Below are 26,758 nucleotides of genomic sequence, written 5' to 3'. Positions count from 1 at the left end.
ATTTAACATCTCCTAAAACGACACATGTTTACATCACCTGACAACCATAGCAAAACCATATTAAGATAAACTTTTTTTTGGGCACTTGCGATACTTTAACGATACTTTAACGATACTTTGCGATACGGGACACTATTTATATCGCTCGAAACGGCAAAGTCTGTGCCGGTGTAACGTTTAAAAGAGTTACCATGATAACTGGTGACTGTCAGCCGAGTGAGTCTGGTTGTCGTACGTTACGTGTCCTATCAAAAGCCTATTTGTTTGGCTTTCATTTAAACATATCTCATAAACAATTTTGACATTATGCTAATACAAAAACGGAACAAAGAGGTATTTGTTAGGACACTTTCAGTCGCGTTTGTCTGAATGTCATCAGTTAACATGGTCACTCTTTTAACCCGTAACACCAGAACGTCACTTCAGTGATATTGCTGATAAATAGAGGAGAATCCCTCCCCTTACATCACTGTACAAACATACAGGCAGCTTTATGTATTATTGATCGGGGTCGATAATGCTGCTGTTTGAGAAGTGAAGGGCAAGAAGTTCCTTATCATTCAAGCATCGTGAGTGCTACATAGCTAACATTAGTTAGTTAGCTAGCGATAGTATCAGGATAGTATCAGCTGTCAATCTTAGTGTTCTGGGGCAGTAATTTGAGTTAAGGGTAGGAATATTTAGAATTAGTCAACACTATAATTGATTTCAGGATGAGGAGAAGTCTGATGTTTCCCCCCACAGGGGCTGTGGAGGGTCTAACTTAATTAATCCACAAATGTCCTCCTTTCTGTTTTTTTCTCAGATTAAATTCTGTAAAAGCAAAACTCGGGCTCGTCTCCTCACCAGTTAGTGTATCTATTAGACAACACTTGTATTTAATTTGAAAAAATGTCAAATAAAACAGATAGAAACACGTAGGGGGCCACTGAGACCAGTAACTTCTCAGTAGCGTACTGTGGTAGAGAGACTTTCTTGCCCTCCAGGTGGGCGGTTCCATACGAGTGTGACGTCACGTGAAAGCTATGAATATAACATACCAGGTCTCAATCAAACAACCAATCAGGATTAGCCTGCATGTAATTAGCCAATCACAGCAACTCTATGAAGAGATTATTTGCATTGCAAACATGTTGTCATGACAACAGTTGACTACATTCTATGAGAATGTCCATGTTGTTTGTTTCAACTTTAAATTTCAAATCAAAATAAAATAAAGACCAAAGGAATGGAATGTAATGATGTCACATATAATTTAGACTATAGACCAGAGGATTCGATTATACAAAAGGATTAGTGTTTTGGAAACTGTTTTACAAACCTTATTCATTTTCACTTCAAATTGCAACCAATAATGACTTGCAACAATACAACCATGAGACTTGGATTCAGTCGTGAAGCCCCAAAGAACCACACTGGTGCTCGTCGCTACCGCACAGTAGCTCCTACCTCTCAGGTAGATGAATCCCTGTTTGGGAACAAAATCATGCTTGACAGACGTGGTAAATCAAATTCTTCTAGAGAGTCCATCGTCTTGTCATCATCTGAGTGGCAGCCGATTCTCTCAGCATCCAAGATTACTGCCAAGGTTGAAATGAATGCTCATCAGAGGAAGAGGGAGGAGGAGTATAAAGCAGCAGAATCCATCAGGCATAGATTAATTGAGGTAAATAATATCCGCAAGCAGAACATGCCACCTTCTCAGATGGAGATTCAGGCCCAGGACCGTTCAAAGAAGACGTTGGAGCGGGCCAATACTCTCATTATGATGCAAGAAGATGAGATCAAGGAGCTCAACAAGGTGATTCTGGCTACTCAGTGTCAAGAGATACGTGAGGTCCAGATCATGGAGAAGAGACGGATCCAGGCCGAGTTGGCAGAAGAGGAGAAGCTCCTGAATGTCACGGTAGAGATGGAGCGCCTCAAAGCCATAGAGGCCATTGAGCAAGCTGATGCACTCCACAAACAAAAGCTAAACAGAGTGATGAAGCATAATCTCAACCAAGTATCACAAAACATTCATTCAAACAAGCAGGTGCAGGATGAGATGAAAAGACAGGAGGAACAGACAGTACAAGAGAGAGAGAAGAAATGGAAACTGGAGGACCTCAAAGCCCTGGAGCAGAAAAGAGAGGCACAACAGCATCTACACGAAGAGCGTAAGCACATCAAAGCAATGAAAATGCTCGCCAAGACGCAGAGGATGGAGGAGGAGAAGCTGGCTGACATTGAAAACGCAGAGTTCATCCAGAAAAAAATGAAGCAGGAGGCTGAACAGAAAGCAGCGCAGAAACGCAAAAAGAAAGAGAGGGAGTTGGAGCATGCTAAGATGTTTGCTCGGCAGAAAGAAGTTAGAGACAACAAGGCAAAGCAGGATGAGATCCACACTAAGAGGATCAAAGAAATGGAAGACATCAAATGGAGGAGAAAAGAGAAAGATCTGGCTGCAAAGACAGTACAAGAGGAAGCAAAGATGCGCACCGATCGCTTGGAGCAGTCGCACTCCAAACAGTACTACCAGAGTAGAGAGGTCATGCTTCAGAAAGAAGAGTTTGAGCGGGTGTTAAAGGCGTCACAGTACAGCCTCAGTAAAGAGAAGGAGGAAGAGGAGAAGAAGCGTAAGAACGCAGCAAACTACTTAGAGGCCTTACAACATCAGAAAAAGGAACAGGATCACTCGGCCATTGCAAATCGCGAAAAGATCATGAAAGAGGCTCATGATTTGATTGAAGCAAATAAGCTGAAACGTGTGCAAGTTGATGAGACTAAACAACACAAGCTGAAGGAGTTAAAGGCTACAGGACTCTCTGAAAAATACTGCAGTGTGGTGGAAAGGAAAGTTAACAACAAGAAGACACTAAAAGACCAAAGAGCCAGTGATAAGACACACAGTACAGAGGGAACACTCCTTAATACCATGGGGCAGATGACGCAGGGTGGAAAAGGAAGTGAGAGGCAATATAAGAAACATTTAAATTTGCTTGCTGCTGAGGAGGTAGAAAGTGAGAGACAGGACAGACAGCAAAACAACATAGCCATTATCCAGCATCAGAATGATAAGGAACAACATCAGAAAAAGGAACGGGATCACTCAGCCATTGCAAATCGCGAAAGACTCCCAAGACAACATCAAAGACAACAAGCTGAGGCCAAGAAAATCAATCAAATTCAGCTCACTTCTAGAGATGACCTTGTCCAGAAGCCCTTCCACCTCCCACCTATTCATAATGCTGTTGAACACCCTGTCAGAGGAAGGGTCAGTCCCATTTTTTGCAAGCAGGATCACAACAAGACGGGGCTCGGATATGAAGAGACCAGGATTAGTGATCTGCGACCGACCCGCTTCTCAACTGCACCCTCTCTCTCTAAGGGCCGGCTGACCTCTGCAGGGCAACCAAACTTCCGCCTTCCCCCTATCCACAGATAGTTCAAGGAGAGAAGCCTGAACTACAAAATTCCTTTCCTGTCCCACCCACCTCATTCCTCACCATTTCTCTCCAACATTCCCCTTTCCTCCTAACTTTGCTCCATCTACTTCATCTCTTCTTATTCTACTTGTACTTTTCTTCTTCTGTTGCACGTGGGTTTTCTCCGGGTACTCTGGTTTGTCCCAACAATACAATATTAGATATAACAATTAGGACCTTAAATTAGTAAAACTTAAATAATAATATATAATAATAAATAAATAAAAGAACAAAAATATTGTTATTGACTTGAAGCTGTATGAAATAAAATCCTTGTCAATTATTCTTTTGGTCTGCTGTGACTTTATTCATTCTAGTTTGTTTTATTGTTCTGCATTTCTTTATGATCGTGCCTTAACAATGGCAAGGTATTGAAAAATAAATTCATTATTTTTAGCTTCCGATACACCAGTCCCTGATCCAATGGTTCTCATCTGATGACACCTCAATAAAGGTTTTTGACAAAACACACTTTGATACATATTTTGTAAATTGCTAAATGTTTTTTCTAAGAAAAATAATGAAGAAATTAAGATTTAAGTTTGATATGTTTGCTACATTACTTTATTGCTTTATTTATGTTTTAACTCAGTGCTGATTTGCCTTTTCAGAATATTGATAGCATTTACATTTTTAAAACATGGTATGTGATTCATTATCTTTGTAGAAATAAGGGGGAACTTGTTGCAGATCATTGCTGAAAACAAAGTATCTTTCAGAGGCAGAGTTCTGAGGAGTTCCTCAATATATTCTGAAGAACCATCATTCATATATCGTTATGATATATGAATGACGATATACCATATATATCGTTTGATCATCAGCACTGTGGAGGAGAGAGACTCAGCAGTTTATCACTGTAGCACATGGGACAGCTCTGTCAGTGAGTACGTATCACAGTGATTTACACCGTGACAAAAACCTCCTCACTGAACACTTCTGCTTTTGAATCTCTTTCACATTTAACGCTCCTTGAAACTGTTCTACTCAAGAATTTGTAATGACATCAAACAAGTGTCCTAAATGTATTCTGGACAGAAAACCTCATCTCATTTATTACTACACATAAGAAGAAAAACTTTAGTCAACCAAGAGGAGCTTGTATTTAGAATATAAATCACACAAGTGAAGAGAAAAGAAAAGAAACCATCTTGTGATGTTTGTGTTTTAAAATAATGACAAACACTATCACCTCCAAATGAATGTGACATGAATATGATATTAGTGTGTGCAGAGTGAAGGGAACTTTAATAGGATGCAGAAGAAGATCATGTTTGTGTCTCATTATGAGTTTCTGTTGATTTTTATGACTAATAACAGAAATAACAGGACAGATTTACAGCTCAGAAAAAAGATTATGAAACATTTTAATCAGCTCAACTAACAGAGATGGACTTTATGTTTTATACATAAACTTTTGTTGGACCCTCAGGTTATTTACTAGATTCAGAACTCCAAAGACAACAACAACATGACAAACAGGAACAAACAGACATAAATCCTGTCTGTTATGAATGAATGAAAACAGTGCTGAGTGTGTAAACTCCTCCTCCTCCTCCTCCTCCTCCTCCTCTTCCTCTTCCTCCTCCTCCTCCTCCTCCTCCTCCTCAGTGTCTTTATAAGCTTCAGTGTCTCTTCTCCTCACACTCCAACCCTGCTCACCTCTCAGCTGGACAGTAAGGGACGTTTACAGCACACACTGACAACATGCTGGGGACCCTGTGCACTCTCATCACTGCTCTAACATGTAAGGAGGCTGACTTACTGCAGCTTTGAGCTCATGTTGGATTCATCAGTCTGTGTGTTTCTCTTGACTCCATGTCATCTTGTTGTTTCCAGGTGTGAGTGCTGTGACGCTGGTGACACAGAAGCCTCCTGTTGTGACTCTGAGGAGAGGAGAGACAGCCACCATGGACTGTAACCTGGGGACTGTGACTAACAGTGCTGCTCATTGGTACAAACAGATTCCAGGAGGAGTTCCTCAGTATATTCTGAGCAACTATCACAGCTGGAGCTCTCCAAGCTATGGCTCTGGTTTCTCCTCTCCAAAGTTCACATCCACTCATCAGTCACAATCAGATTATCGTTTGATCATCAGCACTGTGGAGGAGAGAGACTCAGCAGTTTATTACTGTAAGACATGGGACACCTCTGTCAAAGAGTGGGTATCACAGTGATTTACACCGTGACAAAAACCTCCTCACTAAACACTTCTGCTTTTTGTCACTGCACTTAACTTTGACCACAATGAAGCCACAAAAGAAATTCAACGCTATTAATATTACAATGCATACATTTCAATACACTATTATTCATCTTGTGTGATTTTTTCAATGTTGGTTAAATATTCTCTGGTTAAAGAATTATCATGTTGTGTCTCCAGTTCTTTGAGTCAGCTCTTGTCTCACATGTTCATCAACAGGTCCAGAACTGATGCACAAACACAACATGTCTACATTCCCTGAGCAGATAGATTCAAAGGAACACTTGCTGTGTTTTTCTTAACTTCTCAAGTGTGCTTCTCTTATCTGACAAACAAACTGTCTGTAACCTTGTAATCAAAAAGAAGAGGTGTCATCTCTTCTTTTTACCCGTCCTGTCTGCTGTCTTATAAGATCAGGGGGAGTTTCAGTCCATCAACCTGACTGGAGTTTGTCCAGTATATCTATTTGAATAAAATATACTCTCCATCACATCCAGCTTACTGCTCAGTATAGACTGCAGCTTGTTGCATGTTGCACAGAGCCTAGACATCTACCAGTTCTCCTGACACAGGGTCTGTGTGAGTCAGGCTGGGACCACAGGATCACATACGAGGTTTCATTTGAAGTATTATAGTAGAGGAGCTCTGGAGCAGCAGACAGTTTGCTTCCACCTTCACATGTGCTGCAGTCTTCAGTCACTGTCTGTCCAAAGAGAGGAATTGTGATACTGACATGTTCTCTCTGTATGTTCTGTCTAATTCACAGGCATACAATCACTGGGTTAGTGACAGTGTTTCACATTGATTGGGAAACAATTGATTTAATACACACAAACACACACACATTCTCACCTTGTCATTGTGTGTGTTTGTGTGTTCTTTACTATGGTGTTGTATTTTCTGTAGCAGCAGCCTCTTCGTTATGTCTTGTGTTCATGCAGAGAAGATTTTACACTTCACAGAATATGAGACACCAACACATGTAGAAAGTAAGTCGATAAACCACCTTTACAAGAATCTCTTTAAACATTTCTCTTGTTTGATTTGTTGTGTTTAAGAAAAGTAACCCTTTTTTGTACTCAACATACCATTTTATGAAAATGCACTTTACCTTTATCCATGAAGACAGATGAAAACTACTGGCAATGTGGAGTCACCAATTGACCTATTGAGCATGTCTGGACTGTGGGAGGAATCCAGAGTACCTGGAGAGAGCCCACGCATGCACAGGAGCAAACTCCAAACAGAGAGGCCCTGTCCAACATACAATTCAGACTTGAAAAGCTCCTGTTTCTAGATTATGAATTTCATAGCAACAAAATTGATTCATTATCAACGGCCACCTCTTCATAGAACTCTATTCACATTTACATCGTGTTATAAAGGTTTCTTTTTGGTACAATCATGAAGAAACTTGAACAAAACAAGAAAGGATACTAAACAAAGTGTTCTTCAGGGTGAAAAGAGTTTGATAAAAGTCCATCAGTGTTGTTGTAATGTGAGCAGACTGATGAAAGAATGACATGTTGACAGTGAAAGTTGCTCTCAACAGGATGTTTCAGTTCCACTCCCCTCGAGTCAGGAGGTTTTTGTACAGCCATGTATACAAACTGAATCACTGTGGTATTCGGACAAGGCACCAAGCTGATTGTGACGAGTAAGTACTTTGAAACTCATCATGAAATGAGAGAGATTTGATCATTCTTATTCAAACTGATCAGTAATCATCATTTGTTATTTAACTCATTGTTCAGATATATTTTTGTGTGAACAACACACATTTATATTTAGTTCTCTTTCTGACACCAGACTATGTCTTGGAATGAAACGGAAAGCTTTCAAAAAGGTTTCAACATTTGTATGAAATAGTTTCTGTCAATTCTGAAGTATGTTGATGTTTGAGGAATGTTGAACAGTTCAGATCAAATTACAAAATGTGACAATTCATGTCCAAATATAAACGGCATGTTTGATCCTTTCTAAACCTTTGTTGAATCATCTCTAAAATGTTTCTTACAATGTGATATGAAGAATTCAAACTTCTAAACTTCTCGTGTTTCAAATGTTTAAAGTTTTTGATGAGTTAGTTTTTTTAATTAAAAACATGCTCTGGATTATTTCCTCATTTCTAAGTGTTAGATAGTTGGTTAGAAAAAAGAATTGAATTGTTATTTCAGGACAGTTGTTTCATATTTCACAAAGTATTTTTCATGGCACACAAAGTGTCTTTATGATATTGTTACTGTCATAACAAATGATCCTGGTTGATGAATGACTCATCATTTTGATCATCATTTCATGATGTTTTTACATGTGATGACAACATTCTTTACTGCAGCCTGTTTGTCAAACTCTGAACAAAACTAATGAGTTGATGGTCTCTGTCATACTTTGTATTGAATGACTTCACTTGTACTCATGTGTTCAATGTCCTGTGTGTGTGTGTGTGTGTGTGTGTGTGTGTGTGTGTGTGTGTGTTTCAGGCTCCAGCCTCTCTCCTCCTGTCCTCACAGTCTTCCCTCCGTCCAGTGCTGAGCTCCAGTCCAACAAAGCCTCTCTGGTCTGTCTGTCCTCTCAGTCTGTGCCTTTTGCAGATGTGAGCTGGTCTGCTGCTGGGAGTCCAGTGAGCAGTGGGATCTCTACCAGCACGGCCGTTCAGCAACCAGACCAGACTTTCCAAATCAGCAGCTATCTGTCCATCCAGACGTCAGACTGGAACATGGACAAGGTCTACACATGTCGAGTGTCTTTGGGCTCCCAGACTTCAGAGAAAACCATCAACAAGTCCCACTGTTCCACTGAAGACCAGTAGAGGAGCAGAGGGACCATTTCTAATCTGCTTCTTGACTCTTTGTGCTGTTTGCTCATTACAAGGTTCACATCTTACAGTATATGTCTGCATGCTTGTAATACATGTTGTGGCCTTTAGGTGGAGGTGATGGATCAGCTTTGCAACGTGCTACAGATTCATTAATTATGCAATACAAAATGTGATTAATGAAGAATTTTCTTTAATTGAACTCATGAATAAAAATAACAAAAAAATAAAAAATGATTGAACTGTTTATTTCCTCATTACTGATGTTTGTCTTATCAACAGGTTATTAATCAACACAAAAACATTTCATTGATTCAGTCTTTAAATAATAAAACAGTATTTGAAGATGTTTCTATTTTAAATAGGTCAACCTGTGCATCAACAAAGAGCTTTTTCAGTTTATTGTATATTTGCCTCGTTTTAGTTTCTTGCATAGGAAGTGTTATTAGAATAATCAGATAAAATGAACAAATGAAACTGAGATTTCATCCTCCATCAGTGAAGCATCACCTCTCTGCTCCTCCCTCTCCTCCTCCTCAGGATGCACCTGCAGGCCTCCTCTCCTTATTCATAGCTGCATGCAAATGAAGAGGTCAAAGGTCAGCTCACTGTAAAACTGTCTCTGACCTGAAATACACTGATGTTTCATTTGTGATCAATTGGTTAATCAGACAAATACCTTAACAATGTCCTTAAATGTAGAAACTTGTAGGATCGGTTAAAATGTAAAAATAATAAATAATAATTTTGATCATCTTTACATATTTAAATCCTTTAAAGATTTAGTTTTGAGTGGCTGCACCATACTGATGCTGATTATAAGGCACCATAAGGCTGTGTATATTTAATCATAGCTTAATCTTTTTTGCAGGACCTGCCTTGAAGTAGATTCTGACAAATGAAATCCAGAAACATAGATACTTGTGCAAAGATAATTGTTTTCTTTTAAAGGGTTAAAAATAATGCACAGACAAACAGTAAGTGGATGACAAGTACTTCAATACATCACATTCTGTCATCACTTACAGATTGGTTTTCTTAAACATAACATATGGAAGAAAAAAACTCTAAGGCTTGACTTCAACCACAAGGGGGAGACAACTCTTGATGCATTTATGTGTGCATGTTTGAAAAGAGTCAGTTAAAGTGCAGTCAATTATCTTAAGATTCATATTTGATTGATTTAGAGGTTTTTGTATCAGCTATAAGTTTATACAAAAGACAAAGACAAAGCGTCTTGTGCACTGCAGGGGTTAAATATACCAGAAATGTATTTCACCAGTGTGACATTTTGATCACGACTATACTCCTCATCAGACGGTCTGATTTGTCTTCAGTGATTTTTTTGGGTCGACTCTGCACCTGCCCTATTGATTTGTATGTGTGTATTTTCCTGATTGTTTTGAGTATATACATACAAACATTTTACCTAAGACAAAATAAACTCAACAGATTTGTATCTAATTAAGAATGCTTTTATTTCAAATAATCCATGCACAATAAAGCAAAGCTGTGTTCACACCAACAGTTATGCATAAAAAAAATGCTGATCAATCTATTCATCGTCTTTGGTCAAATTCTTCTCTGAGGTGTGGGAGCCCAGAGGAACTTAACACTTGAGAAGGTTTAATGGACAGATAGACACAACATGTATTACAAGCATGCAGACATATACTGTAAGATGTGAACCTTGTAATGAGCAAACAGCACAAAGAGTCAAGAAGCAGATTAGAAATGGTCCCTCTGCTCCTCTACTGGTCTTCAGTGGAACAGTGGGACTTGTTGATGGTTTTCTCTGAAGTCTGGGAGCCCAAAGACACTCGACATGTGTAGACCTTGTCCATGTTCCAGTCTGACGTCTGGATGGACAGATAGCTGCTGATTTGGAAAGTCTGGTCTGGTTGCTGAACGGCCGTGCTGGTAGAGATCCCACTGCTCACTGGACTCCCAGCAGCAGACCAGCTCACATCTGCAAAAGGCACAGACTGAGAGGACAGACAGACCAGAGAGGCTTTGTTGGACTGGAGCTCAGCACTGGACGGAGGGAAGACTGTGAGGACAGGAGGAGAGAGGCTGGAGCCTGAAACACACACACACACACACACACACACACACACACACACACACACACACACACACACACACACACACACACACACACACACACACACACACACAGGACATTGAACACATGAGTACAAGTGAAGTCATTCAATACAAAGTATGACAGAGACCATCAACTCATTAGTTTTGTTCACAGTTTGACAAACAGGCTGCAGTAAAGAATGTTGTCATCACATGTAAAAACATCATGAAATGATGATCAAAATGATGAGTCATTCATCAATCAGGATCATTTTTTATGACAGTAACAATATCATAAAGACACTTTGTGTGCCATGAAAAATACTTTGTGAAATATGAAACAACTGTCCTGAAATAACAATTCAATTCTTTTTTCTAACCAACTATCTAACACTTAGAAATGAGGAAATAATCCAGAGCATGTTTTTAATTTAAAAAACTAACTCATCAAAAACTTTAAACATTTGAAACACGAGAAGTTTAGAAGTTTGAATTCTTCATATCACATTGTAAGAAACATTTTAGAGATGATTCAACAAAGGTTTAGAAAGGATCAAACATGCCGTTTATATTTGGACATGAATTGTCACATTTTGTAATTTGATCTGAACTGTTCAACATTCCTCAAACATCAACATACTTCAGAATTGACAGAAACTATTTCATACAAATGTTGAAATCTTTTTGAAAGCTTTCTGTTTCATTCCAAGACATAGTCTGGTGTCAGAAAGAGAACTAAATATAAATGTGTGTTGTTCACACAAAAATATATCTGAACAATGAGTTAAATAACAAATGATGATTACTGATCAGTTTGAATAAGAATGATCAAATCTCTCTCATTTCATGATGAGTTTCAAAGTACTTACTCGTCACAATCAGCTTGGTGCCTTGTCCGAATACCACAGTGATTCAGTTTGTATACATGGCTGTACAAAAACCTCCTGACTCTCACTAATGAGGGGAGTGGAACTGAAACATCCTGTTGAGAGCAACTTTCACTGTCAACATGTCATTGTTTCATCAGTCTGCTCACAATACAACAACACTGATGGACTTTTATCAAACTCTTTTCACCCTGAAGAACACTTTGTTTAGTATCCTTTCTTGTTTTGTTCAAGTTATTCTGCTTTTCTTGGATTGACTTAGTCAACATCTCATGTATGCAGCAGTCAGTCTGTCACTGAAGTTTTTGTCACAGTGTGAATCACTGTGATACAGCTTGAGAAGCAGAGTCGTCCCATGTCTGACAGAAATACTGAGCAGAGTCTCCTGTCTCTGCTCTCTTTATGATGAACTGATAATCTATGTTTGATGAAGATTTAGAGTTGAATCTGTCTGAGGAGAATCCTGATCCAAAGTCAGGTGAGCTGTCAGAGTGGTGAAATCTCAGAACATACTGAGGAGCTTCACCAGGAACCTGTTTGTACCAGGAGACATAATTACTATCATCTCTCTGGATGTTACATTGAAGAACAGCTTGTTGTCCTGTAGAAACTGTGTGGACAGCAGGCGTCTGGGTCAACACTATCACTGCATCAACATCTGTAACACACACACACAGAGAAAAAGACATGAGTGAAAGGTTGGTGTGTGAAATGATGGTGTGTGAAAGGACTGAGAAGAATCTCTTACATGTTAGAGCAGTGATGAGAGTGCACAGGGTCCCCAGCATGTTGTCAGTGTGTGCTGTAAACGTCCCTTACTGTCCAGCTGAGAGGTGAGCAGGGTTGGAGTGTGAGGAGAAGAGACACTGAAGCTTATAAAGACACTGAGGAGAGGAGAGGAGGAGGAAGAGGAAGAGGAGGAGGAGTTTACACACTCAGCACTGTTTTCATTCATTAATAACAGACAGGATTTATGTCTGTTTGTTCCTGTTTGTCATGTTGTTGTTGTCTTTGGAGTTCTGATGATCTTCTTTGAATCTAGTAAATAACCTGAGGGTCCAACAAAAGTTTATGTATAAAACATAAAGTCCATCTCTGTTAGTTGAGCGGATTAAAATGTTTCATAATCTTTTTTATGAGCTGTAAATCTGTCCTGTTATTTGTGTTATTAGTCATAAAAATCAACAGAAACTCATAATGAGACACAAACATGATCTTCTTCTGCATCGTATTAAAGTTCCCTTCACTCTGTACACACTAATATCATATTCATGTCACATTCATTTGGAGGTGATAGTGTTTGTCATGATTTTAAAACACAAACATCACAAGATGGTTTCTTTTCTTTTCTCTTCACTTGTGTGATTTATATTCTAAATACAAGCTCCTCTTGGTTTTCAATGTTTCCAGAGATAAAGAATGAATCTGTGTGTTTAGTTTTGTATCTTTTCCATTATGTATTACAATCAAAGCTATTTTTTCATCGATAAAAATATAGTTTTAGTAGCTTTAACCAACTTAACTTCAGTCCAACTGTTTATATCAACATGCAGAAAAGATGAACATAGACACTGACTAAAGTTTTTTCTTGTTATGTGTAATAATAAATGAGACGAGGTTTCTGTCCTTTAAGAATACATTTAGGACACTTATTGGATGTCACATTCTAGAGTAGAGCAGTTACAAGGAGCGTTAAATGTGAAAGAGACTCAATGCAATATTTTAAGATAGTTTGAGGCTTAGGTGTCATTTTGATAACCTTTCTGGCGACAAATGTACATTGTATCTTCATAATCTTCGTTCAGTTTATGTTTATGATCTTTAGTTTGTTCGTTTCTACTAAGATTCTTTCAGGTCTCGCTTGAAAATCGTTGGACTGTTACGTTTTCTACTGTTGCTATGGTGGTAGCTATGGATGCTATCAACAACGAACCTGAAGGAAGTGGACGTTCGGTTTGCGGCTCATAAAACGGGTTACATCAGACCAGAGACATCAAACTAAGCTCCTATGCAATAACTAATGATTTCTGTTACATTTTCATGGATGTCTTACATTACAACCAAATTTAATAAAACGATTGGAACAGATCGATGCATATTAGCAACATTATAAACTATAACATGTAACAATACATAAAGACAATACTATACAGTTTGTGTGATTTATATGATTTCATTGTTTCATGGAACAACTGTTAGCAGGTTATCCATGTTCAGTTATCGTCGACGACGTCATCATCGGAGGTTGTGATGTAGCTGAGCATGATGCTAACTTAAAGAGAGTGCTTGAAAGAGTAAAAGAAATAAACCTCAGGCTTAATCCAGCAAAATGCAAATTTCACCTGGACCACGTTGGCTATGTAGGTCACGTCTTCACAAGTGGAGGACTTAAAGCAGACCCTGCTAAAACTGCAGCCATCACAGACATTCCAGTCCCCACAGACGTCACCTCACTACAGCGTTTCCTTGGTATGGTCAACTACCTTGGCAAGTTCATCCCGAACTTCAGTGACATTGCCTCACCACTGAGAAAACTGACTCACAAAGAAACTGCATGGTGCTGGTTCCAGCAGCATCAGGAAGCATTTGAACGTCTCAAGTCGTGTCTGTCAAGCCCACCTGTACTGTCATATTATGATGTTACTAACATGCGATGCATCTTGTTATGGACTAGGAGCTGCATGCCTTCAAAACGGCAAACCCGTTGCCTTTGCATCACGTACCCTCACGGACACAGAGACTCGTTATGCTCAAATTGAGGAGGAGCTGCTAGCTGTCGTGTTTGCCTGCACAAAGTTCAGAGACTATGTTTATGGTAAGCCCATAACGGTGGAAACAGACCACCAACCTTTGGTGACAATCCTAAAGAAGCCGATCAACTCTGCCCCTGCCCATCTCCAAAGAATGATGCTACACTTGCAAAGCTATGACATCACCTTAGTCTACAAAAAAGGTAAACACATGTACCTCGCAGACACCCTCTCACGAGCCCCGACTACAAAAGTTCCCCAGAGCCCTGCTGAAAATGACACTTTTGAAGTTATGTCTGTTAGTTACATTTCCACAGCCCGCCTGGAAGAACTTAGAAAGCACACAGCGGAGGATGAGGTGCTACAGACTCTCACTGCAGGCATTCAGTGAGGTTGGCCCTCAAGAGAGAGCCAGCTCCTGCCTGCTGTGCGTCCCTTCTTCCCCTACAGAGATGAGCTGACAGTCGAGGGTGGAATCATCATAAAAGGACACAAAACTGTCATTCCCCAGTCCCTGCACAGAGAGTACATTAACATTGTGCACAAAGGACACCCCGGTGCTGAAGCAACAAAACGCAGAGCTAGAAGCGTCATATTTTGGCCAACAATGTCAAAACACATCACTGAAGAGTTGCTTTCATGTGCAGTGTGCAACAGCACCAGATCTCATCAGCAAAAGGAGCCTCTTAAGCTTCATCCAGTTCCAAGCCTCCCATGGTCCACAGTGGCAACAGACATTTTCGATTGGCATGGTAAACATTACCAAGTGCTGGTCGACTCTTATTCAGGTTGGTTTGAAATTGACCTTATCCACAACATGACGTCATCAGCTGTGATCACAAAATTAAAAAGACACTTTTCAGTGCATGGCACACCTCACACCCTGCTCTCTGACAATGCCAGACAATACACCAGTCAGCAGTTTAAGGATTTTGCAAGACAATGGGATTTTGAACATCTCACAAGCAGCCCTGAGTACCCTCAATCAAACGGACTTGCAGAGAGAGCTGTCCGCAGTGCCAAGCAACTGCTGGAACAATCTTACAGAGACGATTCTGATGTGTTTCTTAACCTTCTAAACCTCAGGAACATCTCCCGTGATCCTACACTTGGTTCTCCAGCTGAACGCCTGATGTCACGTCAGACACGTACAGCTATTCCTGTGAGCACCAAACTGTTGCAGCCTACCCCAAAAAATACCCAGCAAATGAATGCCCATCTTCTCAACAAAAGGCTCACTTTAAAGCGCCACTATGACACTTCAAGTCGCCCTCTCAGACCTTTGTCAGAAGGACAAGTTGTCAGAATGCAGGCTCCCAAAGGCTACAATTAACTTGGAATCGTGAAAATGGTGAGCAAAGAGCCTCGTTCCTACATCATCCAGTCCAACGGAAGAACATACAGGAGAAATCGCCGCCACATCCTTCCTGTTGCAGAGCCACCACCGCCACGTATACAGAGGACTTCGAGCCCCAGAACACGAACCACTCTGCATTGGATAATGTTCCCTCCACAGCTGACAGAGTCATACACACTGAGACCTCATCACAAATCCCCTCGAAGGCCACTTCACACAGACAGAGAACCCCCTCAGTAATTACAGTAACACCCCTTACATCTCACGCTCAGGACGCATTTGCAGACCAACTCCAAAATACATTCAGTAAAATGAACTAAAAAAAAAGAAAGAAGTAAAAGGGACAGTAAAATGTGTGTTTCATTTTGTTGAGTATTTTGAAAAAGAGAAAACTTAACAGAAATGTCATGATTCTGTGATAGTTACAAGTTAAATGTGGAAATGTTATTGAAAAGTCCATAAGTTTCTACAAAGCTGTATGATGTACATGTTAGCAGTACAGTAAGACAGAATAGTTTTATGTTGATTTTGCAAAGTGTTTTTTTGCTTCTGATAGAGCTAAAAGCAAAATGTAAGGATGTAGATCATTCGCTAAATGATCGTTCTGTTTGTTTACTACAGGCCACCGTAGCAGGCGCGTGTTTATCCTGATCAGCACCACTAGAATGCGCAGTTATAACATGTCATGCCTGATGAATGACACATGTCTACTCTCGGTTAATAAATGAACCACTGGCAATTAATAAATTGTCTTCTTATTCACATGCACGCACTGGATGCAACAAAGACAATTCAACAACAGGCAAAAGAAAATGTAGGCATGTCACAATTTTAAAGCCCTTACTGTGAAACTACTACGTTTTGCGCTGTGGACAAACATAGGTATTACACATTTTGACATGAGACTGGGTTGGCAAATTCCCATGCCCCCCCAAGAAGCTCTGCGAGGGTAAAGAGCTGATCCACTGTCCCACGACCAGGACGGAATCACCATTGTTCTTCCTGTATCCGAGGCTCAACAATCGGCTAGAGCCTCCTTTCCAGCATATAACAGAAAACTATTTGAATGGTGGCTTCATGGTTTTCAAAATGAAGTGTCATGAAAATGAAAGAAAAAGAGTCTGAAAACACTGAAATATGTTATGTCTTCATGTTTACTGATGGTTAATAAATGGTTAATGTTTTTTTGTTTTTTTACATCAAAGTGGTCTATCAAGAATACACTGAGGACACTGGCTGGTAGTTACAGGGGGCTTTAGTTAATGTGTCAGAGAGTCAAAAAGCAGAAGTGTTCAGTGAGGAGGTTTTTGTCACGGTGTAAATCACTGTGATACGTTCTCATTGACAGAGCTGTCCCATGTCTGACAGTAATAAACTGCTGAGTCTCTCTCCTCCACAGTGCTGATGATCAAACGATAATCTGATTGTGACTGATGAGTGGATGTGAACTTTGGAGAGGAGAAACCAGAGCCATACTCTGGAGAGCTGCTGTGATAGTTCCTGAGAATATACTGAGGAACTCCTCCTGGAATCTGTTTGTACCAAAGAGCATAACTGTTCGTCACAGTCCCCAGGTTACAGTCCATGGTGGCTGTCTCTCCTCTCCTCAGAGTCACAACAGGAGGCTTCTGTGTCACCAGCGTCACAGCACTCACACCTGGAAACAACAAGATGACATGGAGTCAAGAGAAACACACAGACTGATGAATCCAACATGAGCTCAAAGCTGCAGTAAGTCAGCCTCCTTACATGTTAGAGCAGTGATGAGAGTGCACAGGGTCCCCAGCATGTTGTCAGTGTGTGCTGTAAACGTCCCTTACTGTCCAGCTGAGAGGTGAGCAGGGTTGGAGTGTGAGGAGAAGAGACACTGAAGCTTATAAAGACACTGAGGAGAGGAGAAGAGGAGGAGGAGGAGGAGTTTACACACTCAGCACTGTTTTCATTCATTAATAACAGACAGGATTTATGTCTGTTTGTTCCTGTTTGTCATGTTGTTGTTGTCTTTGGAGTTCTGATGATCTTCTTTGAATCTAGTAAATAACCTGAGGGTCCAACAAAAGTTTATGTATAAAACATAAAGTCCATCTCTGTTAGTTGAGCTGATTAAAAATGTTTCATAATCTTTTTTATGAGCTGTAAATCTGTCCTGTTATTTCTGTTATTAGTTATAAAAATCAACAGAAACTCATAATGAGACACAAACATGATCTTCTTCTGCATCCTATTAAAGTTCCCTTAACTCTGTACACACTAATATCATATTCATGTCACATTCATTTGGAGGTGATAGTGTTTGTCATGATTTTAAAACACAAACATCACAAGATGGTTTCTTTTCTTTTCTCTTCACTTGTGTGATTTATATAACTCCAAGTCATTGAACCTTTCTTTAAAAAAAAAGACTCTGCGCCAAATGTTTATGTGAGTAAATATTTCACTTGTTCACTCGTAGGTGTCTTTTCTGAGATTTTGGACAAAAATGTGCTCTTTATAAACTTTCATCTTCTCTTAAGGGACTACCATGCTTTATGTCTGTTGTCCTGATGTTTCCTGCAGATGATGGGGCTGTTCCTCCTTAACAGCATGGCCTGACTTTCAAGTTGTCAACTTGACTTGGCTCTCCTTTGTCTTCTACCAGTAAACAATGTTCCAATTTAATGTGAGCTTATGGAAAATCAAAGTACCAAAGCTCTTTGACAGGTCATGCAGTCATTTAAAATAATTTAGTCATTTGTACTTTCCTTCATATCTCTACTTGTGTGAAGGATCCAGCCCCTGTCAGATGCTCTGGGAGATCTCTACAAGCACTTCAACGCTCTAAAAGATGAGCTGGCGAGGCTCTCTGCAAAGTTTGACAGCGTGGAGGGTTTTGTGGACGATCTAAGGAGCGGCAGATTCACTCTGCCTCGGCGGCCGGTGCAGAGGATTCCCCCCAGCGTTGGACTCAGGGCTCCACTGCGAGCACAGATGAGAGCTCCTGTACGGGGGATTATTAAGGGGCCGAGGAGGAGAGGGCCACAGACACCTTAGTCTTCTTGTCCAGAAATGCTGATGTATCAAAAAATGAGATGATATGATTGTATATTTTACAGAAAATGTTGGCTTATATTATTTGTACTATATGCATGGTGTATGAATATGATGGTTTTAAAGCTTTCAAATATTTATCTTTTTATACAAAGTTAATTTTAGCCACAAGGTGGCAGCATTTATCAAACCACCTGAATCTTCATCCTGCTGTTGTGAGTTGTGAGAAATATAAAGGAACATAATGGTTATAAAGCTGGTCTAGAACTCTGCTTTATTACAATATATACATTTATCACACTATGAATGGTGTTTTGGGGGAGTTTCCCCAACTTCATTCTGAACAGATTAATGAGCAAATCTTATGAATAAGCATATGGTGCACTATAATGAACTACACCTCTCGCTGTTATTTAAGGCAAAGCACCACATGTGGGCAACCAGTGGGAATCATTTGATCTTAAGAGTGTAAAGAATGTTAAAATCACAGTCCAACATGTGAACAGGACAACACGGGAGTCAAACCAGCAATGCTGGAAAACAAAATCCAATTTATCAATAATTCTATTCTCATAGTTCTACTTATTTATAGATTCAAATTCAAAATTGATTAAGGAAAATAAAATATTTAATTAAACCCTGTTTCTGCCATTTCCCTTTTCTTGTTCCAGCCAGTCTGTCACATATGAAAAACAAGGAACTGGAACCCAATTGAAGAAAACCAAAACAATATTTATGAACAAAAGATCAAACGCCCAAAACCAAAAACGTACTTTCTTAACAAAAAAATCCAAATGAAGAAAATAAGCCACGTAGACATCTGGCAAACTGACAAGGGGAACATCTGACTACAAAAAGGAAGGAACACTGAGACTAAATACACAGGGGTAATCAAACACAGGTGAGACAAAGCACACAGGTGAAGACAATGAGGGCAATCAGCACTGGAGGGAAACACACACAGAGGCAGGAAGAAATACAAGACAAGAACCACTGGGGACAAGAACTACAAAATAAAACAGGAAACACTAGAGAAGACTAGGAAGACACAGAGAACTCAATAATTTAACAATACTAGTACAGAGAAACACAAGGATAAGAAATTACAAAATAAAAACACCTACAGACTAAACTAGGAAACATTAAGATAACACACAAGGGAAACAAGCAACACCAGAAGAATGAGAACTAAAGCAAGAAAAATAAATCTAAACTCTGAAATACACAAAATACAAAACTAAACCAGACCAAATCATGACACAGTCAGAATAAAACAAAACACTTTGATTCATGTGGAAAACTATTTATACAATATTCTCTGTTTGATCTTATTCAGGACATGATAAAGTCTGTGGACTGAGCACTGACATGTAATTAATAACAGGTCACTAAGCATACTGATTGGTTGATTAAATGTAAGTGGGTAGTGGGTAGTAACAATGCCATGGCATTAAAACCAACCTTTTTACACATTGTTAAAACAAAGATTTATACACACACATTGAAGACAAAAGTAAAGAGACCCTGCATATTAAAGAAAAAGGAATAAAACTGTCACTCTCAGTTTATTATGAATTAGAAGTAGATAGACTAAAAGTGAACACACATAAACCAGGCTTACACACACACACACACACACGCACACACACGCGCACACCGTAATATTTACAGTCTATGGCGCACACACACGCGCACACACACACGCGCACACACACACACACACGCGCACACGCACACACACACACACACACACACACACACACACACACACACACACACACACACACACACACACACACACACACACACACATGCACAAACATGAACCTCTCAACATGCACTTATGGAGAGATACCAGAGTGAAGTGTTTGAACGAAAGCACAACCGAGCAGTTTTTGGGGTCCAGTGTCTTTTTGGTTGAGGAAAGTAAAACAACCTGGACTAACAACCTATATACAAGGGTAGAATATTTCTCTATGTATCCAGATAAAACTAAAGGTAAGCTCTGATTTAATATAACTGTTACTGATTTAAGAGACGAACCGAAACGTGAACGCAAACATCAACAACCAGCGGTGGTGTAATGTACCGTATTTTCCGCACTATAAGGCGCACTTAAAAGCCTTTAATTTTCTCAAAAACGACAGTGCGTCTTATAATCCGGAGCGCCTTATATATGGATCAATTGGTTAATTGGTTGATCCATACTGGTTGTACACGGCGCTCAGCGACACTGACTCGGATAATGACGAGAGGGAGCCGGGCATGTTGGATGCCGTACTCGCCCAACTGTTCAATTCGGATACTGAAGAAGAAGAATTCGAGGGATTCGTGGACGGGGAATGAACTGAAAAAGTGAGCTTTACGTGTTATACGTAACTGAACAATGTTGAGTTATGCACGTTTGAATTAGCGGTATCAGACTGTGTTTCTTTTACGTGTTTACAACTGAACAAGGCTGGGAGATATTGTGAATATGCACATTAACGTTTGAACAACGTTGAGTTATTGTGAATGCACTACGTATAAAACGTAGTGCATTCACAATAATACTTTCCTAATAATACCTGTACGTAGTTTTATACGTATTTATATTTATATATTCACAATATCTCCCAGCCTTGTTCAGTTGTAAACACGTTCTATTCTATGCGCCTTATAATCCGGTGCGCCCTATATATGAAAACAGTTCCAAAATAGGCCATTCATTGAAGGTGCGTCTTATAATCCAGTGCGCCTTATAGTGCGGAAAATACGGTAATATTAACCGAGCATCATGCTGCTTAAACGTGATAAATATTCTGCATTGTCTTCCACACATCATATTGATCATATTGTAAATTTAATGACGCTCATTGAGAATTTGTTCTAAAAATTGACAAAACCTGACAAACATTGCGGTGATTGTGACTGTGTCTGTATTTAACACCTTTGAAAGGAAGGTGTTAATGCAGGAGACCACTGTTACACACAACATGCTGCTGTTATTGTAGTTAAGAGGAGACACAGGCACAATAAAAGAAGACATAAAGATCACGTTTTTCCCCACACATGTTAATATGTTTTAAATGTCATGCATTTATTTTTGATTTCGCTTCAATAATGGTTAACGAAGAGAAACACCAGGATTAAACTACAGGCTGTTGTTGCCTTTTTATAGCCAAAGAAAACTGAACATCCACAGCCTCTGTATTCAAAAGAATTTTAACATTGACATTAATGTCTTCTTGTTTCCCTCTTTTCGCCAACATTATATTTTAAACAGGGATTTCCTTTTTCTCGGGTTGTGCGCCTCTCCCCCAGCTCGCCCCCTCTGGTGAGCTCCTCTCCATTAATGTGCTCGTCTCCTCCCTCTAAAGCTGCTGCTACTCTGTAGGACGCTTTGATTGGGCCACCTCACCAATAAAATACTATTTTATATTTTATAAGCAGTTTGTCACCACACTGCACAATTTTAACAAAGCTTTACCACACAGTCACACCATCCGCACAGCTGATCCAGGATTTACTGTAGCATCTTTTACAGCACTAAAAGGTCATGTACAGGCAAACAGAGAGAAGGGAAAAGAAACAATCTGTGCTCTCAAATAACAAAGCAGTCTCAAATCTTTGAGGAATTACAGCTAAAAAAATTCTACTTTGCATACAGTACATCCTCTGATAAATAAAGTGAAGTACTTTGATTGCATTTCTGTGGTGTTCCTGTAGGTGACCATGATGCAGCCAGACTGAAGCAGCAGGTTGTGAAGGTGGACGCCATCACCTTGTCTTTGCAGTGCTGATTCTGAAGAGAACGCCTTCACATAGCACTCAAAGGTAAAATGATCTCTCATATGATTGGACCGTGTTATTGTAACCGCTATCAGCATCAGAGTAATTTTAGTAACAATTTATAGTCCTTCTTAAAATGTAAGGAAGACTAGCAGAAGATTTTAACAGCCTCTATGGTTCTGCAAGAAGTCTAGTTCATGTTTAAATTGTTCTTCTTTCTGTCTTCAAGGAAATCAATGCCCAAAGAAAACAGCAGTCCAGAGTCTGATTCCAGCTCCGGTGAGGTTCTGCACACAAATTGGCTGTCTGATTATATGAAAATATTTAACATTAGTTTAATTTATCAGGCTGGCCCATGTGATGACAGTTTAAAATAATCTTCAGTAGAAAGTGACAGGAACACTTTTGTCTTAAAACATAAATTCATAAAGCTGATCATATTATTGGATTCATCATGTATTATTATTTAATTTGTTTTTCCTCTTAAATAGTTCTCCTGTCTTTAAAGTAAACTTTAGAACCTGAAGTTTAGCAGAACCTGAGGACAGATCTGATTTCAGGTCTGAAGCATAAACATCACAGTAAAATTCATTATACTTTACATTTAACTCCATGATTGTTTTTCTTTATTACAGAAGATGCCCTCAGATTCAGATCCATCAGCAACCCCTGACAACATGGAGGACTCGTCCCCTGAGCGTTTCCTGTCCTCTCTCGATGGAGTTCTTCTCTTTAGTCATTAACTCTTGAAAACAGCAGCACAACATGCCAGACTGTTTGACAAGTCTGTGATTGAATAAATTGAAATGGAATCTCATGCGTATCTTGCTATGCTTATTGGCTTTAAATGTTTAATATTAAATAAGTTTGAAGGCCATTTATCTCAGACGAGCCCGGCTGTGACAAGCTGAGCTCGTCTGTTAGCTTTGTTGTTGTTGGTCAAGAAGAAATGAATGTCAGTTCAAGGCCTTTTCAAATGTGAGCTATAAACTTAACTGCTAAATTATTTTACTGTGACCAACACGTTGTAGTGCTCCAGTTAATCAGAGACAGTCATGTCAGATTGAAAAAAACTTCAATAAACAACCCCTGGCTTCATTAACCATGTGGAAAAGAAGTAAGGGAGACCATCAGGTCAAACTGCTGGGACATCAAATAAAGTATAGAGATCCTGGATGATTTGACTGTTAAAATATGATGGAAAAGCAAATCCAACACAACCCTTCAGCATCTGGCCTTTCAAACACATGGCAACATCATGTAAAGAAAAATAGCACCATTGAACATTGACCAGGATCTCTGTGTTTTATCTGAGGATGACTGTGGTAGCCTTCTCACTGTTCACTGTCACAAAGCACCAGACTCTGTCCACCTTCTTCAGATGTCGATCAGCTCCTCTGGGTGATGGCAGAGAGGACTCTTCATCTGGGAGAGCTGCTGGTGTAAGGTCATTTCTACCACAGTGGATGAGCAGGGCATCTGGCACAGCTCTTAGTCCAAGCACAGGTGAAAAAAGGAGGAGGTTCCTTCAAACTATGTAACCCTAGCCTGACCTCTGTAACAGGTGTGCAGATGAAGGTTGAAATGAGTCATTTTTAGGTTCTGTTGATTGTAAAATGGAAAAGAAAACATCACCTTTCTATTTAACATTTAGCTGGTGTATGACTCAGTGTGATTTTTATTTTAGAAGACTGTATTGTTAACAATAGCTTGTTTTGACAATCCTCTTATGAAACTTCAAAAAAAGCTTGCGCTTTAACTTACGCTTCACCTCTGTGGAAGATGTCAGACTTGCTGCTTTTATCTCTTCTTTGCCTAAATGAAGATACATAAAACAATTGATTTACTGTTCACTTAAATATTTTAGAAAAGCAGACAGGTGATAAACCTCGAGGCTCGCTCACATTAAAATTGTTGGTCTCCCTGAAAAGATCGAGAATGGTCGCCTAACAGAGTTTATTCCTGAGCTTCTCGGTGCAGGTAACTTTCCAAAGCCACTTGAAGTTGATCGTGTGCACCGTATGGGTAAGCTACTCTCTGGTAAAGACGTGCAGCCGCGCGTAATGATTGCCTGGATCCATCATTTCCAGATGAAGGAGAAGATACTGCAATTGGCCCGTCAACAATTTCCTCTGTGCAACAATGGCAAAGCAATTCATATCTTTCCCGATTACCCGGCGGAGGCGATGAAGGAACGGCAGGCATTCGATGGTGTCCGTAGGAGTCTTCGGGATGCTGGTGTAAGGACAGGCTTCATTTAACCGTCAAGGCTGCATGTAACCCACGGTGACTTGGACAAGGTGTTTTCATCGCCGCAGGAAGCTGAGGGTTTTGCAAAAACTTTGATTTGAACATTGGCTGCCCATTTACTGACCTGGCATGGTATGACCTTCTGGTATGTGACTCTTACTGTGCAGTTATTTAGGCATGGACATTTTCATGACCACTACTATGTTTGTTTACATTGCTTGAGAGGGAGCCATGAGGTTACAATGTTAGCCTAGCTTTAGCTTGACGGTTCATATGGTCCGGCAACCCCTGTGTGAGTATTTTGGGTCTTTGCTCTCACTTTGTTTGGGAAAGTGAGGCGGGGCAAGGGGGGTAATGTTCTTAAGGTTCTGGTTTGCATTGTTTCTTTATTATTTTTGTTTTCTAAGGGCTGCATGTATGTATATTGACACAGTTTTAATTAGATATGCATCCTAGTTTACTTCATTTACTTTATTACTTTACATTACTTTTACCAGCTGGAATGTCCGGGGAATGGGGCACGTAATTAAACACGCATGTTCTCTCATTTAAAGGCCCTCTCTGCTGATATTGTTTACTTGCAGGAAACACATATTAATCCTATAAAAGATCAATTACTAAGGTGTACCTGGGTCAACCAGGTCTTCCAGTCAACGTTCTCCAGTAAGGCCCGGGGAGTGGCAATTTTGATTCGTAAAACTGTTCCATTTAGGCATGTTTGTGCTCTGAGTGACCCTAACGGCAGATATGTTCTGGTGACAGGCTACATTTATTCATTCCATGTTACACTTTTGAATATTTATGCCCCAAATTTTGATGACCCAACCTTCTCCAGAAAGATATTTGGTTTACTCTCCAACCCCTCAGATACGCATATTATAAGCGGTGGCGACTGTAATTGTGTGCTTGATAGTTTTTTGGACAGGTCGGCAAATACAACCCAATTACCTGCATCCTCCATGATGTTAAAGAATTTAATGTCTTCTATGAATCTAGTCGACATCTGGAGACTGCAGTATCCCACAAACAGGGATTATTCTTTTTTTTCCACCAAGACGTTTTCAAGGATAGATTTTTTTCTTACTAGACTCCAGTTTGATATCTAATGTGATCTCTACAAAGTATCAATATATTTTAATTTCAGACCATTCTCCAACCTCACTAGTCCTCGACCTTAACCATAAGAAACAACAGTACAACTAGCGCTTTCGCTGCTCTCGGATGCATCATTCGACCAGTTTATGTCTGCTAAAACTAGTTTCTGGAAACTAATGATAACTCTGAGGTTAGTGACTCTACCTTGTGGGAAACTTTTAAGGCAGTGAGCAGAGGGCATATCATTTCATTTGAAACTGCAATAAGAAGGGAAAAGCGAAAGCGACTATTAGAGATCGAAGGTCAACTATCGCAGTTGGAAACAACTTATAGGTCCTTCTCGAACCCTTCTATTCTACAGAATATCCTAAAGTTGAAGTATGAATATAACACTATTTTATCTGACCAAGTGCGGGACCAGCTGTTTAAATTAAGGCAAAAACATTTTGAACTAGGGGAAAAAATATTGTCCCGGCAGCTGAGAGGTTTACAGGCCAGTAGAGCCATTCATAAAATTAGATCAAAATCTGGGGAAATGGTTGTGGACCCAAAGGGCATTAATGATCGATTTAAGGAATATTACCAGCAATTATATATGTCAAAAGCAAATGGAGACGCCTCGAGTTGGCTGGGAGGTCTAGATCTCCCTAAGCTGAGCAAGGCTGCACATGATGCTATAAACTCAGACATCACCATTCAAGAAATTTTAGATGCTATAAGATCATTTCCTAATGGTAAGACTGCAGGCCCGGACGGTTTCAGCATTGAACAGTATAAAAAATACTCTGAGAAGATGTTCTCTCCTGTTGAGGCTGTTTACCCACTCATTTGAAGCACATACATTTCCAAACACTCTGTATGAGGCCAATATCTCATTAATACAAAAAGAGGGCAGGGATGAGACAGAACCTTCATCTTTTCGACCTATTTCCTTGTTAAACTCTGACATGAAGATTTTTACAAAATTATTAGCAAATAGGTTAAAAAATCATATAACTTCCATTGTCCATGCTGATCAAACGGCTTTGTCCCTAACAGGTTTTCTTTT

General features: G+C 39.7%; 3 protein-coding genes across 4 annotated transcripts; 2 read left to right on the top strand and 1 right to left on the bottom strand.

Moving 5' to 3' along the window:
* The first annotated feature begins 1,375 nt into the window (after window positions 1-1,375).
* LOC136183049 (cilia- and flagella-associated protein 45-like) lies at window positions 1,376-3,427 on the top strand. Its single transcript, XM_065964819.1, has one exon. It carries the CDS (start codon window positions 1,376-1,378, stop codon window positions 3,425-3,427), a length of 2,052 nt encoding a protein of 683 aa, XP_065820891.1.
* Window positions 3,428-5,362: 1,935 nt separating this feature from the next.
* LOC136183076 (immunoglobulin lambda-1 light chain-like) lies at window positions 5,363-8,735 on the top strand. Its single transcript, XM_065965018.1, has 3 exons — window positions 5,363-5,636; window positions 7,298-7,327; window positions 8,154-8,735. The coding sequence occupies exons 1-3, from the start codon at window positions 5,378-5,380 to the stop codon at window positions 8,480-8,482; spliced, it is 618 nt and encodes a 205-aa protein (XP_065821090.1). The 5' UTR covers window positions 5,363-5,377; the 3' UTR covers window positions 8,483-8,735.
* Window positions 8,736-9,941: 1,206 nt separating this feature from the next.
* On the bottom strand, window positions 9,942-17,403 carry LOC136183069 (immunoglobulin lambda-1 light chain-like). 2 transcript variants are annotated; one of them, XM_065964974.1, is made up of 4 exons: window positions 17,317-17,403; window positions 16,902-17,224; window positions 11,443-11,476; window positions 9,942-10,568 (listed from the first exon to the last, which is right to left on the bottom strand). In XM_065964974.1, exons 1-4 carry the CDS (start codon window positions 17,354-17,356, stop codon window positions 10,240-10,242), a joined length of 726 nt encoding a protein of 241 aa, XP_065821046.1. In that variant the 5' UTR covers window positions 17,357-17,403; the 3' UTR covers window positions 9,942-10,239. The 2 variants fall into 2 exon arrangements, with proteins under 2 accessions (XP_065821046.1, XP_065821045.1); XM_065964973.1 differs by lacking the exons at window positions 16,902-17,224; window positions 17,317-17,403 and adding exons at window positions 11,793-12,118; window positions 12,209-12,316.
* Window positions 17,404-26,758: the final 9,355 nt, after the last annotated feature.

The sequence above is a fragment of the Labrus bergylta genome, chromosome 16 (genome assembly GCF_963930695.1).
Source record: "Labrus bergylta chromosome 16, fLabBer1.1, whole genome shotgun sequence".
NCBI lineage: Eukaryota > Metazoa > Chordata > Actinopteri > Labriformes > Labridae > Labrus > Labrus bergylta.
Note: the sequence above shows the minus strand (reverse complement) of the source record. Positions and strands in the feature narration are given on the sequence as shown.